Source organism: Lepidochelys kempii, chromosome 4, assembly GCF_965140265.1.
Source record: "Lepidochelys kempii isolate rLepKem1 chromosome 4, rLepKem1.hap2, whole genome shotgun sequence".
Classification (NCBI taxonomy): domain Eukaryota; kingdom Metazoa; phylum Chordata; order Testudines; family Cheloniidae; genus Lepidochelys; species Lepidochelys kempii.
The window spans coordinates 108,470,403-108,489,474 of NC_133259.1; the positions used below are offsets into that span (position 1 = coordinate 108,470,403).

General features: G+C 40.4%; 1 protein-coding gene across 13 annotated transcripts in view; it reads right to left on the reverse strand.

Annotated features, from left to right (window-relative positions):
- Positions 1 to 19,072, reverse strand: part of SLIT2 (slit guidance ligand 2) — a 424,049-nt gene that overhangs the window by 125,493 nt on the left and 279,484 nt on the right. For all 13 annotated transcript variants that reach the window (XM_073342407.1, XM_073342403.1, XM_073342401.1 and 10 more), the window contains exons 8-9: positions 15,151 to 15,314; positions 13,314 to 13,452 (exon numbers count right to left, since the gene is read on the reverse strand). In XM_073342407.1, coding sequence (XP_073198508.1) covers positions 13,314 to 13,452; positions 15,151 to 15,314 — 303 coding nt within the window. The remainder of the gene's footprint in view (positions 1 to 13,313; positions 13,453 to 15,150; positions 15,315 to 19,072) is intronic.

Consider the following 19,072-nt stretch of genomic DNA (forward strand, 5'->3'; position numbering starts at 1 on the left):
ATCAAAGACACTAACTGAGACTTAGGTGAACTAAACCTAAGCTTTTGGGGACTCTCAATTTCTTCCTGTGTTTCTGTGGGGACTGAACTGTTCAGATTTCAATTTGTTTTATTTATTTATGTTTATATATAACTGTGAAGGTAATGTCTGTGGGTTATAAAGTTGCCATGTTATGCTGTAAAATTAGATTATTATCTGTTTCTTTATCATAAGATTTTATGAAGTTATTTGATTAAATTAATTTCTGTAGTTCCTTTTGGGACTTGAATATGGGAGGTTGACCCTGTGCAATCCTTGCTGAAAATCCTTCGAGACTGAACTCTGGGTCTGCATCTACTTTTCTATGGGAGTTGGGTTTTTTTAGGCACTGGAAAAGGGCAATGAAGTGAACTCTAGCCCACCTAAAGGTTACAAATTGCATGAACAGCAAAAGCCTTATAAGCTTCCTTACTCATAATCTCAGCAATCTTCTTCCTCTCAGCAGCACTGACAGGGGATCCTTCAACACTGAGTGGCAGTATGACACCATCTCTCTCTTTAGTCGCAGCTGCTGAAACATGGGTTGGCACTGGTTTTATTCACTCAACTGCTTGCCCCTTCACAATGACAGATTGAGGTTTCAATATGACATCCTTCCTTATTAAGTTTTTGACATGTACTCCTATTCTCATACTGGAGCCAGTGACTTTAACAAATTGAGGAAGAACTGCTAGCCCACTGGGTCCAATTGCGACACCTGGATCTTCCAGCATTACAGCAGTCTCCAATTCATTCATAGCAAACTTCAGAATTCCTGGCACTGTTTTGGATGTGCCAGGTAGAATTGTCACTGATTTTCTTCCTCTCAAGACCACTGCAGCCCCTTCGTCAGCTTCTTGCTGTAACTTCTGACTGAGTAAAAACTGATTATAAGTTTCAGCCCACTCATTTGGTAATAAAATCCTACTTAAGAATTCAGGACCTCATTTCTTCTTCCATTCTTCTACAAGATGTTTCAGCACATTGGTGCCTATGAATGCCAACACTTGTTAATTCATACGTTGGTCTGGACAAATCAAGACTAGTACCTCATGTTGTTTGTCAGTCCCAGAGATTAATTTTGGGAATCGTATCTTCAAAGTTATATAGCCCATGTATGGAACCATTTGCCTTCCTGCCCCTTCTATCTGAACTATACTGCCAATTGACTGTAACTTTTGATAAGATACATGCTCGTAATAGACAGTTTCACATATGCAAGTAACTTGGGAACCAGTAACTATTAAGCAGGTACTCTTTACCCCATCTAGGCAAACATAGCCATAACAAGCAGGTCCCACTAACTTCTGGATGGCCTCACTGACACCCATTTGGATAACATCTGTCTCCTGAACCCATTGTCTAGCAGCCTTGCTCTGAGAGTTGTTAGTTTCTTTTCTTCCTGGCTCACACAAGCTCTGATTTGAATGTCTACCAGTCAGTTGCTCATGTATTCAGGTGGAGTCAGGAGAATTCTGACATTCATTTTGAAAATGTCCTATTTGCCAACAGTTAAAACATAAAGGATTTCTTCTGTTAAATCTTGGTATTGCTTGTTTATTAAATTCTTTGAGTCTTTGAGGAGTAAATTGTGTATCTGAAATGGTCATTTCAGAACTCAGCTGGGTTTACTGCAGTCCTACCAACTGCTGCTCAGCCTGCAGGTGTTTCTCCTTCCAGTCTATTGCAGTAATTTCTTCAGGGACGTTGGAAGTATTTTCAGATGCCTTTATCAACTGCAAACAACTCCTATTCAATGGCCTTCCTTTTTTCTTCTAGTTCTTGTCTAAATTTTCTTTTTTGTTTATCAGAGTACACCCTTTCAATGGAACTCACCTCAAAAAGGAGTGTGGCATAAGACACACTCTTTTTTCTACCACTACAATTAATCCTTTTTATTAAGCGTGTATTTAATAAGGATTCATGCCAACAGCCACGGAAAATTTGATCTTGTATATAAGAGTCCAATACAGTATCTTTTACCCACTAGCCTCCAATATTTCTTTGGCTAATGCGTGTAGTCTAGTCAGGTATGCAGAAGGTCATTCTCTAGTGTGGTGGTGTGTCTCAGAAAATTGAGCCTTATGACACTTTCATATGCCTTCTCTAAAATATCAAAGCATTCTACAGCGGATGCCTTGCTACCAGCTCCTAAGGCCACCTTCAATGCTGGGGGTAACAAACTTTCAATAATCTTCCTTCTTTTGACTTTGTCAGAAATCTCATTGTCTTCCATCATCTCTTTGGCTTGTGTTTGCCAAGTAGGATAATCTACTTCTCCACTGGGTCTGGGTGAATTACCCGAAAAACATTTCAGTTTAAATTTCACTTCAGTCACAGTTTCGCTGGCAGATTTCAGCACCCTCTCTAACAAAAGATCCTGCATGTCAGGAAGGAGACTCACAGCAGGAGTAGAAGCGTCTACTGGACCTTCGTCTATAACTGGTGTAGCATCTGTTAACCACCTGGTCTGTCTTTCACCCACAGGTATAACCACAGCCCGTGTCTCAGTCTTGAACCCTCTGTCAGAATACACAGAATATCCTTGATCCCTGCACTGAGGTATACTGGGCACAGAACAAGTGGATATAAATGGCAAAACCTCAAAATGTCATATCCCATTTCTGCCCTAGCTTCTGCAACACACATTTCCTTCCTATGTGTATCACAGAAACAGCATCAAATTCACAGAGAATCATATCCTTTTGTTCTCCCTTCACCCTCCTCATATTAGTCACATGACCAAATATTCTAATAGTCCTCTTAATTTCTGCTGTACTATCAACAGCGGACACATCACTGACCAAAATGGTCCTACAGGGATCTAACCCTAATTTGATGCAAGTTTCCATTATCTTAATAATATTAATACAGTGCACATATTCAATAATATTCAGTAACACCAAATTCTTTTATAACTGAAATATTCCTCAAAAGAATTCAGAGGTGAGCTCTGAGCAATCCTCAAGTCCCTGTCTGTTCGGCGCCAATTTCGGTGGGCTAAAGTTCACTTCATTGCCCTTCTCCAGTGCCTAATAACCCCCCACAACTCTCACAGAAAAGTAGATGGAGACCCAGAGTTCAGTCTCGAAGGATTTTCAGCAAGGATTGAACAGGATCAGCCTCCCCACATTCAAGTCCCAAAAGGAACTAAAGAAATTAATTTAATTAAATAACTTTATGAAATCTTATGATAAAGAAACAAATAATAATCTAATTTTTACAGCATAACATGGCAATTTTATAACCCATGCAGACATTATCTTTACAGTTATACATAAACATAAATAAATAAAACAAATGAAAATCTGAACAGTTCAGTCCCCACAGAAACACAAGAAGAAACTGAGAGTCCCCAAAAGCTTAGGTTTAGTTCACCTAAGTCTCAGTTAGAGTCTTTGATCACCAAATCTATATAGTTTGCTGAGTCTAAAACAACATCTTCCCTCCACTTGCTTATAGGAATCTTCAGTTGTAATCCATGCAGACTATTCCATTGCTGAAATCACTACTAGCCAGTCAGCTGATTAATCAACCACTCAGTTAACTGTATAGATTCAAAGAAAACCGTGCTACAAAATGCTTCACAGTTAGGAACAATAGCCTGCTTTCTGCTCCTGGGCTCAGCTTCTCCCTGTGAATTGTGAGTTCAATCCTTGAGGGGGCCATTTAGGGATCTGGGGCAAAAATTGGGGATTGGTCCTGCTTTGAGCAGGGGGCTGGACTAAATAACCTCCTGAGGTCCCTTCCAACCATGATATTCTATGATCTGTAGCCTGGGCCTATTGGTACAAATCACAAATACTGTACATATGGGCCCAGTTCTCCTGTCACTGACACTGGTGTAAATCAGAAGTAACTCCATTAAAGTCATTGCAATTATGGCTGAGCGAAATAAGCATTGGTGAGGGTAGACTCAGACCCATGTGTTGCAAAAACTGGGCCTTTTACCAATTGCCAAACATACAAAAAAAACCAAACCAATGACCCAGACACAACTCACTCCTACCTCCCACCAAGGGCTCTCTTAAAGAGATATCTCCCTATTAAGCACATGGGTTACACAACCGTCAGTGGACATGGAGAACAATTGATCATTGTCCTCCTTATAACAGCCCTTAACATATATGAAGACCATTATTCAATGTGTCCCCACCCCTTCCCCTTGACTTTTCTCAAGATGAAACATGTCCAGGTTTTTTGGCCTTTCCTAAGAGATCAGGCTTTCTAAATCTTTTATCATTTTTGTTGCTCTCCTCTGAACTCTCTATTTGTCCATATCTTTCCTAAAGTGAGGTGCCCAGAATTGGACACAGTATTCCAGCTGAGGCCTCACCAGTGCTCCTATGTCTTCCATATGACACTCCTGTTAATACAACCCAGAATGATATTGGCCTATTTTGCAACTGCATCACATTGTTGACTCATTCTCAATTTGTTATCCACTATAACCCACAGAGCCTTTTCAACAGTACTACCACCTTTTGTATTCCCCCATTTTGTAGTTGTGCATTTGATTTTTCCTTCCTAAGTGTTGCACTTTGCACTTGTCTTTACTTAATTTCATGTTGTTTTCAGACCAATTCTCCAATTTGTCAAGGTCATTTTGAATTCTAATCCTATATTACAAAGTGATTGCAACCCCTCCTTACTTGGTGTCATCCACAAATTTTATAAACATACTGTACTCTCCAAGGGGGTAATACCACCTTCTGATCCTGCTTGATATTCCCCTACTTACACAGATGTAAACAAGCACCTTGTGTAGCACACAGTGAATGACAGACTCATGGAAGAAGAATAAAAATGCCATCAAAGAGAGGATGAGATAGAAGAATATGAGACTAGGAATAAAGACAGTAAACTGGGAATACTTTGGGAAGAGAAGCCAGGTAGGAAGGTATAAAAATATGGGAACTGACAAATAAAACATCAGAAAGGTTAGCATGTGATAGCTAAACAAATAAGATTTTCAGCACTCACACTGAAAAAGATTCCATACCCCAGAATGAGCAAATTTTATTTTGAAGACCACAATATTCAAGAATTCAGTGATTTTTCATTACACAAAGGAATGAAGTTGAACTCCTGAAATTTCCTCACTACATATATTATGTACTTTGGGACTTTCCCTGCCTTTTCAACAGCAGCTGCTAACAACAATAAAAATACTGCGTTTGACCCCATCCTTCCAACCAAAGGTTGGGGGAAAGCAATTAATTCCCAATTTTGATTGCTTAAATGCTTGTTTACACTTGGCTATGTTTATCACCGCAGGGCATCTTATCAGTCTAAAGTATAACAAAATCCATTCTACTGCAAACTTCTTTATTTTCTCTTCCATTCATACCACTATGCTGAGGAAAGGGATTTTAGGAAAAGTTATCTGATTATGGGTATCAACTAGTTCAAACAAAATAAGAGCCTGACTTTTCATAAATCAGCCCACACCACAAACAGCTTCCTGGCCTATTACTTTGAACATCCTATTACTTACTTTTGAAGATCCAGTGACTAGGAGGTCTGATAGCCTCAGTGCTGGATTTCTACTTTATTTTGATTTTTTAGGAATTTCATATTTTGTCATGTGCCAGAGTGTATCACATACCAAGGAACCCAGAATCACTTCTAGAGAGCATTCTAAGGCATCTAGTGTGGAATATGAGCTGTGAAATGCAACTCAAGGGAGGGAGATCCAGATTACTGGAAAATTTAAATGTGGAAATGGATACCTGTGAAGAGACTTATTGGACATGATAACCTTTGAAAGGGATGCACTCTTTAAAAATTATTATGAAATGGACTTTTTGAGCATTATGAATGATACCTAAGCAGGGAAGAGTAGGGAAGAAGTTGGCAAATAAAACAGCCCTTATAGCTGATACAGTTCAATAGAGAGAACCTTCGCAGAAAAAAAAACCCAATAAGTTTGGTGGAAAATGAAAGAGCTGTGAACTCAAATAAATTTGAACTGTGTTAAATCAAACTGTTTAGGGTAAGTGAATATTGTTATGACTTTCTTACATTAATAAGTGACGTTAAGCAATGAAAGAAACTAACAAGAACCCCATATCTATGAATATTTTGCATGTTTTTTATTGTAAACATGGTTTTCTCTGGCAATTAATATGAATGCAAAAGTTACAGGAATATGCTTACAGGAGATTATTCAGAGGAATGGTTTTGTATAGAGTAGATTATTTTGTTATTTAAAATGACCATTTTCAGAGCCTAACTAAAATCACATTAAGTGAAATGGACCTGAAAAGAAAAGCTTAAGAACTTACCACACTATATAATATTCTAGTGGTGCGAGTTTATTTGGATATGTACAGGAATGATGTTACTGATACAGACAGATAAATAAATTAAATAAATATATATACAGACATAATAAAAATTAGGAATTAGATTTATTGGGGCCTTACATACTTAATGTTGGCCTGTGCTCTATGATTCCAGAAAGGGACCAAAGATCAGATTCATCTGCCATTTTCACCCAAAAGTATTAGGGTTGTCTGGAGAGCAACCGTGCAGCAACCCCAGAGCCATTTGGTACACAATACATAGCTCTACCCCTGATTTAGGATGACAGAAATTTGCTGGGTTCACAGCACTAACCTTTGTAACAATTCCTGTCACACAAAAAGGTACAGCCAAGGTCACTCAGACAAAAGTACATCCATTAGTTTGCTTCTTTTTCTTTGCACAGAAAGGCAATTCCTTAGTTGCTAGCTCAGGGAACTAGTTTATAACAAATTATACAGATTTAGAGCTGCCAGTTTCAAATATTCAGTTTAGTATTCTATCGAAAGTTCTTTTCAGTATTTAGGTAACAGATTAATTTAGCATGCCCTTGGAAATAAATGTAAAAGTGTCAGTGTGGAATTTACACGGTAATATGTTAAAACTATGTCATCTGATTATATAAAACAAGGTAGATACAAACATAATAAATAATAACAACAATAATAATACCTAGCTCTTATATAGTGCTTTTCATCAGTAGATCTTCAAGTACTTTATAAAGGTCAGTATCACTATCCCCATTTTGCAGATGAGGAAATTGAGGTTTAGAGAGGAAAAGGGACTTTCCCAAACAGAAGGCCAGTGGCAGAGCTGGGAATAGAATCCAGCTCTGCTGGGTCCCAACCCAGTGCCTTATCCATGTATATTATATATAAGAAAAATAAAATCTTAGTGTTATTAAACCTCAGTTTATAATTTAACTCAAAAACATCAGGGATGCTCTTATTGGAATAATTTCTTTAAAGCTACTTATCTTTATGTTATTTGACAAGTTTAATCAAGACCTAGAATTTCAGGTGTTTACTTAAATTGTTCATTGCATCTATTCTCTATGCATGTTAAAGAATAAATAAAATAATTTCAGTGATATTAATGCAGGCCACCAAACTGGGCGTGGCAATTACACTGGATACACAAATGTCATATGATTTCTTCACAAACAAGTCTTCTCAACCACTCAGGAGTCTTATAGCCTGAACTTTCTATCTTATCTCCCATACTGCCAAATGTGCCCTGATAAACATGGACTTACTGGCCTACAAACTCCCTCAGTTCAAAAAAGTGTGTAAGGAGGATACTAGTTGAAACAATAATTAAAAACAGAATTATAAAAACACCTATAGGAACATGATGAAATACAGACAAAAACAACAGCAAAGCTTCTGTGAATGTAAATAATCTAATTTAACGGATTTCTTTGAGTGAGACAATAAAATAATGGTGAAGAAAGAACCATTTGCTGTAATTTATTTGGATTTTCAAAAAGCCCAGGTCCCTTAAAAGAGCCTTACAAGCCTCTAATAACTAAGCAGTCACTGGGCAAAGAGTAAAGTCATGGCATGGATCTGAAACTGGCTAAGAAAATATATGAATAAAGGCAGGGGTGAAAGTAATATTAAATTCTTACTGGTATGGGGGCTGGCTCTGCCCCCCAGAAGGGGCGGGGCCTCAGGCAGGAGGAGTGGGGCCTCGGGCAGAAGGGTGGGGCCTCGGGCAGAAGGGGTGGGGCTGAGGGGTCAGCCCCCCTCAGCTAGCCCATCTGCACTGCCTGGCCCCTGCTGCCCATAGCTCGGCAGCAATTTAAAAGGGTATGGGGATCTGGCCACTGCCACAGTAGCGGCAGCAGTGGACAGGAGCCCAGGGATCTTTTAAATTGCCATCCCCGGGGAAGCTGCCCCTCCCCATCCGTCGGCTGCCTTGGGGGGGCGGGAGGCAAAAGGGGCAGCGATGTTAAAGCAGTGCGTACGGGCCGGTGCCAGCTTCCTACCAGTACACCGTACTGGCCCACTTTTACCCCTGAATAAAGGATCACTTTTCATTGTGGGAAAAGGTTAATACTGCGATGTTACAAGACTACATACTAGAATCATGGTTAAATATATTATCAATTATATATATATATATATATATATATATACACACACCAAAAAACTATGTGCTGGGTCCACAGGTTAGCTGGGTGGTGTGGGGTAGGAATGGAGCCCAGCCCACTTCTCTCTCTTCCCCCTCCTGCCCCATGTGTTGCCCCCAGAATGGAAGACGGACAGGACTGCTGGGCCACAAGCTAGATCGGGGGAATTATGGATGGAACCAGCTCACTTCTCTTCCCCTTCTCTCCTCCCTGACAGTATGGGTATAAATGTATGGGTATAAATGTAGGCTGTCCAGACATGAGGTTCAAAATGGAAAATGTTGACAATGGGATCCAATACCCAGTGCTATTAGCTGAGGGCATTCATTGCTCATAGAATCATAGAACCGGAAGGGACCTCGAGAGGTCATCTAGTCCAGTCCCCTGCACTCATGGCAGGACTAAGTATTATCTACACCATTATTGACAGATGTTTGTCTAACCTGCTCTTAAAAATCTCCAATGATGGAGATTCCACAACCTCCCTAAGCAATTTATTCCAGTGCTTAACCACCATGACAGCTAGGAAGTTTTTCCTAATGTCCAACCTAAACCTCCCTTGCTGCAATTTAAGCCCATTGCTTCTTGTCCTATCCTCAGAGGTTAAGGAATTTTTTTTCTCTTCCCCCTCTTTGTAACAACCTTTTATGTACTTGAAAACTGTTATCATGTCCCCTCTCTGTTTTCTCTTTTCCAGACTAAACAAACCCAATTTTTTCAATCTTCCCTCATAAGTCATGCTTTCTAGACCTTTAATCTTTTTTGTTGCTCTTCTCTGGACTCTCTCCAATTTATCCACATCCTTCCTGAAATGTCAGGTTTCAGAGTAACAGCCGAGTTAGTCTGTATTCGCAAAAAGAAAAGGAGTACTTGTGGCACCTTAGAGACTAACTAATTTATTTGAGCATAAGCTTTCGTGAGCTACTGCTCACTTCATCGGATGCATACTGTGGAAAGTGTAGAAGATCTTTTTATACACACAAAGCATGAAAAAATACCTCCTCCCACCCCACTCTCCTGCTGGTAATAGCTTATCTAAAGTGATCACTCTCCTTACAATGTGTATGATAATCAAAGTGGGCCATTTCCAGCACAAATCCTGGTTTATAACATTCATAAACCAGTCAGAGAACACTTCAATCTCTCTGGTCACGCGATTACAGACATGAAAGTTGCGATATTACAATAAAAAAACTTCAAATCCAGACTCCAGCGACAAACTGTTGAATTGGAATTCATTTGCAAATTGGATACAATTAACTTAGGCTTGACTAGAGACTGGGAGTGGCTAAGTCATTATGCAAGGTAACCTATTTCCCCTTGTTTTTTCCTACCCCCCCTCCTCCTCAGATGTTCTTGTTAAACCCTGGATTTGTGCTGGAAATGGCCCACCTTGATTATCATACACATTGTAAGGAGAGTGATCACTTTAGATAAGCTATTACCAGCAGGAGAGTGGGTTTGTGTGTGTGGGGGGGTGGGGGTGGGGGTGGGGTGGGAGGGTGAGAAAACCTGGATTTGTGTTGGAAATGGCCCACCTTGATCTTCTTCCTGAAATGTGGTGCCCAGAACTAGACACAATACTCCAGTTGAGGACTAATCAGAGTGGAGTAGAGTGGAAGAATTACTTCTCGTGTCTTGCTTACAACACTCCTGCTCATACATCCCAGAATGATTTTCGCTTTTTTTGCAACAGTGTTACACTGTTGACTCATATTTAGCTTGTGCTCCACTATGACCCCCAGATCCCTTTCTGCAGTACTCTTTCCAAGGCAGCCATTCCCCACTTTAGAAAATCATAGATCATAGAATCCCAGGGTTGGAAGGGACATGAGGAGGCCACCTAGTCCAACCCCCTGCTCAAAGCAGGACCAATCCCCAATTTTTGCCCCAGAACCCAAATGGCCCCCTCAAGGACTGAACTCACAACCCTGGGTTTAGCAGGCCAATGCTCAAACCACTGAGCTATCCCTCCTGCCCCACACACTTTGTATGTGTGCAATTGATTGTTCCTTCCTGTGAGGTCCCACTCAACTAAATATTTCTGTATAAATAATTTTTAACACACTGAAAAATATTTTTCTTGCAGAGAGTGCTGCAAATTCAGTTACTTTTACTGCAGCAGCAATGCATGTTGGATAAAGGTCAATGTAAATTGCCTCAGTAGTTTCTGCTCCACCTATTTGCTGTAAACACTTTTTAAAAAAATTATTTTTACTCAGAGCATAGTTAAGCAAATCTGTGGGTGTCCTGTTTCTGAGAGTGTTCACAACTATTTTTACTTGTGAAACCCCCCCAAAATTGAAGGTGGTTCCCTTATCTTGTATATCTTTCACCTTCTCTTTTTAATACTTCTGAAAGAAAATAACTTGTATTGTTAACAAGTATATGTTTATAATAATTCATATTCTTTTCATATGAGTTTTCCTCTTTTTATAAACAAAAAAAAGAAGATACTAACCTGTTCAGTAACTGCTGTTCTTCAAGATGCGTTGCACATCTCCATTCCACTTATACTAATGGCTACGCACTGGACGCACAGATACCAACAGTGGAATGCACATGTGCACATGCACATGAACTTGAAGGAGAATTAAAAATATTTCTTCTACTATATGTGTGGAAAACATCAGAAGTACATTCTTCTATGCTGTATAGAATACATTTTAAAATCTCACTTCCTATACAGGGTCTTACTGGAAAAGTACTGCACCCGGAGAGTAACCCTCTGCTGTGGCTTTTCTATTTTAAATCATGGAGTCTGGTGGCTCTGTTTTAGTTATTGGATAACCTGTTAATAGTTTTTGCAAGAACAACTGTTTTGCCAGTAGAGCAATACAACAAAACTATTTTAGGTCATTTGACCTAACAAGAAGAAAGTCAAGGAAAGTGTGGGCCCCTTACCGAATGAGGGAGGCAACCTAGTGACAGAGGATGTGGAAAAAGCTAATGTACTCAATGCTTTTATTGCCTCTGTCTTCACAAACAAGGTCAGCTCCCAGACTACTGCACTGGGCAGCACAGCATGGGGAGGAGGTGACCAGCCCTCTGTGGAGAACGAAGTGGTTCGGGACTATTTAGAAAAGCTGGATGAGCACAAGTCCATGGGGCCAGATGCGCTGCTTCTGAGGATGCTAAAGGAGTTGGCGGATGTGATTTCAGAGCCATTAGCCATTATCTTTGAAAACTCATGGCAATCAGGGGAGGTCCCGGATGACTGGAAAAAGGCTAGTGTAGTGCCCATCTTTAAAAAAGGGAAGGAGGAGGATCCGGGGAACTACAGGCCAGTCAGCCTAACCTCAGTCCCTGGAAAAATCATGGAGCAGGTCCTCAAGGAATCAATTCTGAAGCACTTAGAGGAGAGGAAAGTGATCAGGAACAGTCAGCATGGATTCACCAAGGGCAAGTCATGCCTGACTAATCTAATTGCCTTCTATGACGAGATAACTGGCTCTGTGGATGAGGGGAAAGCAGTGGACATGTTATTCCTTGACTTTAGCAAAACTGTTGATACAGTCTGCCACAGTATTCTTGCCAGTAAGTAAAAGAAGTATTGGCTGGATGAATGGACTATAAGGTGGATAGAAAGCTGGCTAGATTGTCGGGCTCAAAGAGTAGTGATCAATGGTTCCATGTCTAGTTGGCAGCAGGTATCAATCTGAGTGCCCCAAGGGTCGGTCCTGGGGACCATTTTGTTCAATATTTTAATTAATGATCTGGAGGATGACGTGGACTGCACTCTCAACAAGCTTGCAGATGACACTAAACTGGGAGGAGTGGTAAATACGCTGGAGGGTAGGGATAGGATACAGAGGGACCTAGACAAATTAGAGGATTGGGCCAAAAGAAATCTGATGGGTTCAACAAAGACAAGTGCAGAGTTCTGCACTTAGGACGGAAGAATCCTATGCACCGCTACAGACTAGGGACTGAATGGCTAGGCAGCAGTTCTGCAGAAAAGGACCTAAGAGTTACAGTGGATGAGAAGCTAGATATGAGTCAACAGCGTGCCCTTGTTGCCAAAAAAACTAACGGCATTTTGGGCTGTATAAGTAGGGACACTGCCAGCAGATGGAGGGATGTGATCGTTCCCCTCTATTTGACATTGGTGAGGCTTCATCTGGAGTACTGTGTCCAGTTTTGGGCCCCACACTACAAGAAGGATGTGGAAAAATTGGAAAGCGTCCAGTGGAGGGCAACAAAAATGATTAGGGGACTGGAACACATGACTTATGAGGAGAGGCTGAGGGAACTGGGATTGTTTAGTCTGCAGAAGAGAAGAATGAGGGGAGATTTGATAGCTGCTTTCAACAGTACATACTATCTACTCCTCCCCCACAGACACATCTTTTATCGCTACTACAACTACAACACAGACCACATTCCTCTACCTTAAATCTGCCCTCTAAATTTGCCCTTTTGAGGATACTCCTTTACCAGCTACTTATTCCAGCACAACTGGCTGTGGATATTTGGTGTAGTGATTTATTGCACTGGGAATAGATGGTTTGTTAAAAGGGATGACTGAAGGAAGGCATCCAATGAGGCAAAGGTAAGGTTGTGGTGTGTTGTCTGTGTTGAAAGGCCACTTAGGTGTAGAAAACACATCATTTATACCCCATCTTAAGACCATTCTGATTGCAATAGTTTGTGACTAGTGTCCCTGTAATGAACCTATAACTGAAAATATAAGACTATAGCAAATGGTTTCCTATACACCAAATATTACTATTTCTGGTACATTCCAAAACACTCTTCCCATACAGTATATTACTTACCACAGCAAATAAATATAAGTAGATAGAGGGAACACTACATTTCTGCAAGTTAATGGCAAAAAAGCAAGATAACCTACATTTCAGTAATAGTTTCTGGAAGATTGGTTGGGATCTCAGTAAGGCCTTTCCCACGACAGTCAACGATGTTGTTACTACAGGTACATGCAGTAGGACAATGCAAGACACTGCAGGAAGGAGCCATAAAAGACTGATGACCTGGAACAGAAAACAAATTGCTTCTTCTAAAACTACAGAATAGTCAAATAGAAGAATTCTAGATAATTCCAACAGTGAACAATCCTATTTCTCCCTTCCTTACAAAATAACAGACAGAGCTCTTAGAATAAACATGGTTACAAAATCAGTTACTTTGAGTTACATTAATTAATCTCAATAATACCTAAATGTTGAACTAACTTGAAGAGCATGGAAGAGAAAATTCAGATTTACAGTTTTAACTCTTTCTCAGGAGGGTGAGAACTGGGGAGGTGTTTTTGTTTTTGAAAGTTGGGGAAAATTTTGCAACCCAAAGAAAATAAGTTGATGGCCCACTTTGGAATCATGACTTTAAGACCAACATGTCCTTCTCTATTCTCTAATGTCATATTTTCACCTAGGAAGTTGCTCTACTCGCAGTTATAAACTAATTGCTCTGCATGTTCAGTATTTCAGACTTTAACTGATCCATTTTTAAAATTACACTAACAAAAAAGTCTTGCCTTTTGAGATATCAGTTTACAATATCTAAATTTCAGCTTTATTCTGGAGTTACAAGAGAGCAAACAGGTAACGAAAACTAATATACCTATGCTACTGTTGTTACACTCCTAATGTAAAAAAATATTCAAATTGATTTTATTAAATAAAAATAAATTGATCCAGGGCTAAGACATGTATATCAAGGTGCAATAAATCCCCCAAAATAGGGATTTACAATGGGAATGTTCACATATATCCACTTAAAGACAAATTCTCAGGTGTACGAACAGGGTTCCACTGGGACCCCTGCACACGCACCCAAAGGCAGAATTTGTGGAGCAAGGAGGCATTATACTCAAGTTAGCAATGCACTCATTAAGCCTTAGTCCTACAGGCTTTGTGTGGATGGATCCTGGTGCTTGTGTGGTGTTCTGTTGTCATCAATGGGGCTCTGCTGGACACAAAGGTCTGCCTGCATGGTAAAACTTGCAGATCAAGGCCTAAATACTGCAGATACAGTTGTACATATGCTATTGTTCTTAAGAATTTGGGGAACCAGAAACATTAACTAAAGTTTACAGATATTTTTCAATCCAAGTCTAAAACTATTAAAAAAAGAAACATGAACTTGCCTTCTTCCTCATCTATGAATAAAGGGGAAAAAATGAATAAAGAAAAAGTGGTTAGTACTGAACTGTTAGTCATTTCATTATTTCACTTCAGAAAACAACCAGAGTTGCTAAAGCATAGAAATAGTATTCCAAAAGGGGTTCTTTTGGGAGTGGGGAGTTTATGAAAACTGTGGAAAATACTGAAGCAGGGAACAAAGAGCCTGTAAATTAAAAAGAACAGAGAGTCATTCCATATAGAAAGCTTCCTGATGGTCTCAAAATGTACATTTGGATTTCATTTTCATAGGCACCCATCACCAAAAATTTGTTTTTAGAAAGGTATGCATATAGTGTATATAGTGTTTCTATGTATTTTGTGTGTGTGAATGTATATATGTGAATCATTTACATAAAGTACATAGGAACACAGTTACCCACATTAGACCCATGTATATTGCCAAAATACCTGAACAGGTTTTCAAAGAAGTTGTTTAAATTCTGTAGAGCTAGAAACAGCATACAGCGCATATCATTACAATCTCTGTTAAACTGGTGTTAAACATGCATTAAATCAGAGCTCTGTTGCAGAATTTGTTTCCCTTACCACTGCAGACAAATTCTCGTTTTTGAACCTCTGCTACATTGTGTCCCCTCAGGTGGGATGGGCCCATACACTGTGTGTACAGGCCAACTCGGGGTCGCTGCCGCAGCCAGTCAGATAGCCAGGCCAGGTGGCAATCACAGTAGAGGTTATTGGAGTGAAGTCGACTGAATGAGAGGAAACAAGTCAATATGTTTAAATTAGCAAAAAACCTGAGTGACAGAGTTTTACAGATCTGGAAGATTTACTAATAAGAAGTCCTTAATGAGGAATCGATCTTTTAAATTTTTCATTTGAAGCTGGAGACTCATGTAGCTTTATTTATTAACATTTAAGTAGCAAAAAGGCTACTTTTTAGGTTGGTTTAATTAGTTTAATAAGAAACTAGGTTTGCTATCACAAAATTGAGTATCTACAGTTTCTTCCCTCTCTCCTAAAAGAGAAACGCAAATACACCAGAGTTTGAAAACAACTTTTGAATTATTTAGCTTAGCTCTGTACAGAAGGCCAATAAACCAAAAAAGTCTAAAGAAAACTGGTTTATTACAGTAATATACTGACAACAAAAAAAGTTAATAGAAGATTTGGCTTCCAATTAGAGATATCAGTAAGTCTGGCTGTTATTAGTCTCTATAGAAACTACTTGCAAAATCCTTTTAGCAGGTCATATTCATTTTGCTGCTGAACAAGACAGAATAATAATGCAATATAAAACACCTTCTTTCACATCCCTTCCTGATTTTCTCTCCTTTTGTTTAATTACAGAAAAGGGGATTAGCTGCTTTTGGCTCCTAGGGACCCACATTCAAAGCAATGCCTGAAATTAAAAGACCAAATGGCAGTGAGTGAAGGAATTAAGTAAGTTGCCTCTCTGTTGGCAGAGACCTACAAAAGATCATGGCTCCTTGCCAAGTGCCAAAAAGCACTTTGCCATTGATAAAATATCAGACAAATGTATTCACTAAATTAGGTAAATTACTTCAGCCTGGATTTTATGTTTTTTTCAAACTAAAGAAAAGGATATTCAAATCTATAAATCAAACCTTACTCCGAGAATCCTCCATAACAGAGTAATATCATTTTAGTCCTTTTTAGCTAATGTGCTCAGTTCTAAGCAAATAATTGTAATGGATATTAAAAAAATAGAACTCAGCCGAGAAAGCTAATTAACCCAATAAAAACCCATTTAAGTAACATCAAGGCTGTGGAAACAGCCAACAAAAACAAGATGATTTAATTGATTCTTATTTCCATTCATAGAGGACTAACAATTAAAGTTAAAACTGATGTACTTTCCTTAACTATTTTTATGATGTGTGGGTATTGTAGCAGAGAGATACAGCATACAATATGATACAAACAATACATAGCCACCACTGGGTAAGGACATAGTGTCTGATTCTGCACTCGCTTACATCAGTGCAAACCCAACAGTAACGCCATTGAAGGCAATGCAGTTACACGTGTATTATCAGTGTAAGTGGGATTAGAGTGACAAATCTCTCTTTTGAATTGTCCTCTGGCTATTTATTGTTACAGCTAAATGTCACAGTTATGATGGAGGACATTCCATGTTGACTTTCTTTTGTTTATATAATAAATTTTAAGATGAACCATCCCACAAAAATCTTTATGCAAGTTTGCAAAAGACTAAAATCACTCTTATACTCTATTGCCTAAATGCTACTTGTACTTAAGAAGTTGAAATAAAGTTTAAGTAAATATATATAGTGAGGTATTTATTAAACCAATACACACTTATGCCTTCAGGTGTCCACAGGGTTGCCAACTTTCTAATTGCACAAAACCTAACACCCCTTCCCTGCCCTGCCCCTTCTCTGAGGCCCTGCCCGCATTCACTCCATCTCCCCTCCCTCCATCGCTCACTCTCCCCCACCCTCACTCACTTTCACGGGGTTGGGCAGGAGTTTGGGGTGTGGGAGGGGGCTGGGGGTGTGAGAGTAGAAGAGGGCTCTGGCTGGGGGTGTGGGCTCTGAGGTGGGGTTGGAGATTAGGGGTGCAGGAGAGGGCTCCAGACTGGGCCCGAGGGGTTCGGAGTGAGGGAAGGTGCTCAGGGCTGGGACAGGGGGTTGGAGTGCCAGAGGGGATGCAGGGTCTGGGGTGGGACCAGGGATGAGGGGTTTGGGGTGCAGGAAGGGGCTCAGGGCTGGGGCAGGGAGTTGGGGTGCAGAGTGAACAGGAGATTGGGGTGTGGGAAGGGGCTCCAGCTGGGGTGTGGACTCTGGGGTGAGGCCAAGGATGAGGGGTTTGAGGTGAAGGAGGGGGCTCAGGGCTGGGGCAGGAGGGTAGTGTGCAGACTCTGGGAGAGAGTTAAGGTGCGTGAGGGGGTTCCAACCTGGGGCATAGGGTTGGGGTGCGGGAGGGAGTTCAGGCGCTTACCTTAGGCATCTCCTGGTCAGCAGTGCACCGGGGCTAAAGCAGGCTCCCTGCCTACCCTAGCTCCCTGCGGCTCCTGGAAGCAGCCAGCATGTCCTGCTCCCCCTAAGCGGATATGCCAGGCCACTCTGCGTGCTGCCCGTGCTCACAGGCGCCGCACCTGCAGTGCCCATTGGCCACGGTTCCCGACAAAATTGGAGCTGCGGAGCCGGCACCGGGGAGCAGGGGCAGCACACAGAACTTCCCTGATTGCCCCTTCACCTACGGGCCGCAGGGACATGCTGGCCACTTCCAGCAACTGCGTGAAGCCAGGGCAGGCAGGGAGCCTGCCTTAGCCCTGCTGAGCCGCCGACCAGGAGCCTTGTGAGATAAGCGCCTGCACCCTAAACCTGGTCAAAAACCAGATGCTTGGCAACCCTAGATGCACAGTCAGAATACATTATAAATACAACACGGACTACTTGCAGTCCATGGACCACAGAGTTTAAGAACCACTGGACGAACCTAGGACCTGATCTTGAGTATACTTTACACAGGTGACTAAAGTATACTAAAAAAATACTTGAGTAACTTTACACAGGTGACTACGCCCACTGATTTCCAAAATGGCTTCCATATAAAAGAATAAAATAAATAAAAATAAATGAAATCAAGGCCATTTTGGGTTATACAAGTACTATCCATGGGCCTTTATTGACCTTTTTTTGTTTTCAAGCAAGCATCCCATTTACTTTCAATTTTGCTCATCTTTCACTTCCATTGGGAGTTCTGCCTGGAGAGGAAGCTCAGGATTAAGCCCTAAAATATTATATTATTAATTATAATAATTATTACTATTATTATTTAAAAACAATTGCATGTTTTAAAAAAGGCAATCCTTAGTTTTTGCATAAATTTTAAAAAAGGCTAGAACTTGCATGAACAGTTTCTTTGTTTCATTTTAGTAGCCTGAAGCATATGCTTATGTTTCAGTCGTAACTGCTAAAAATTGGGGCCTTAATGTAAATGCTGACACAACCTTAATTAAAACAGCACTACCAGTTGATGCTATAATTTTTTGTTACAAAGAATGTTGTAGAGCCAGTTTAGTTTAATTAGGTCTGCTAGCAGTGCAGTCATAAACATTTCCCATTTATCACATCTGACAGCCAATCAAAGATTCTTCCATATTCTTAAATGAAATGTGACCTATTGAATAGCTCAAAGTAAAACAATTTTGTTCACTTTCAAAAGCACCTATTCTTAGATATAATTATAATGTGCAGAATAGTCTCCACCTTCTTCTCTAGATAGTGAAACTCATGTATGGTGTGGAGAGCATTGCTGCAATTTGTGACAGGATAGAGAAATGGCCATGGCAGCTGCATTTCTGTGGATCCAGTGGCCCCAACAGCCTGCATAACTGACAAAAGGATTTCTAGTTCATGGGTCTCACTTACTGCCCTTGGCTTGGGGGGTTTGTTAATTTCACCTCGAAGATCCCTCTGCAACTGACTCACATAGTGCCGTTATGCTGCTGGAGTGGATC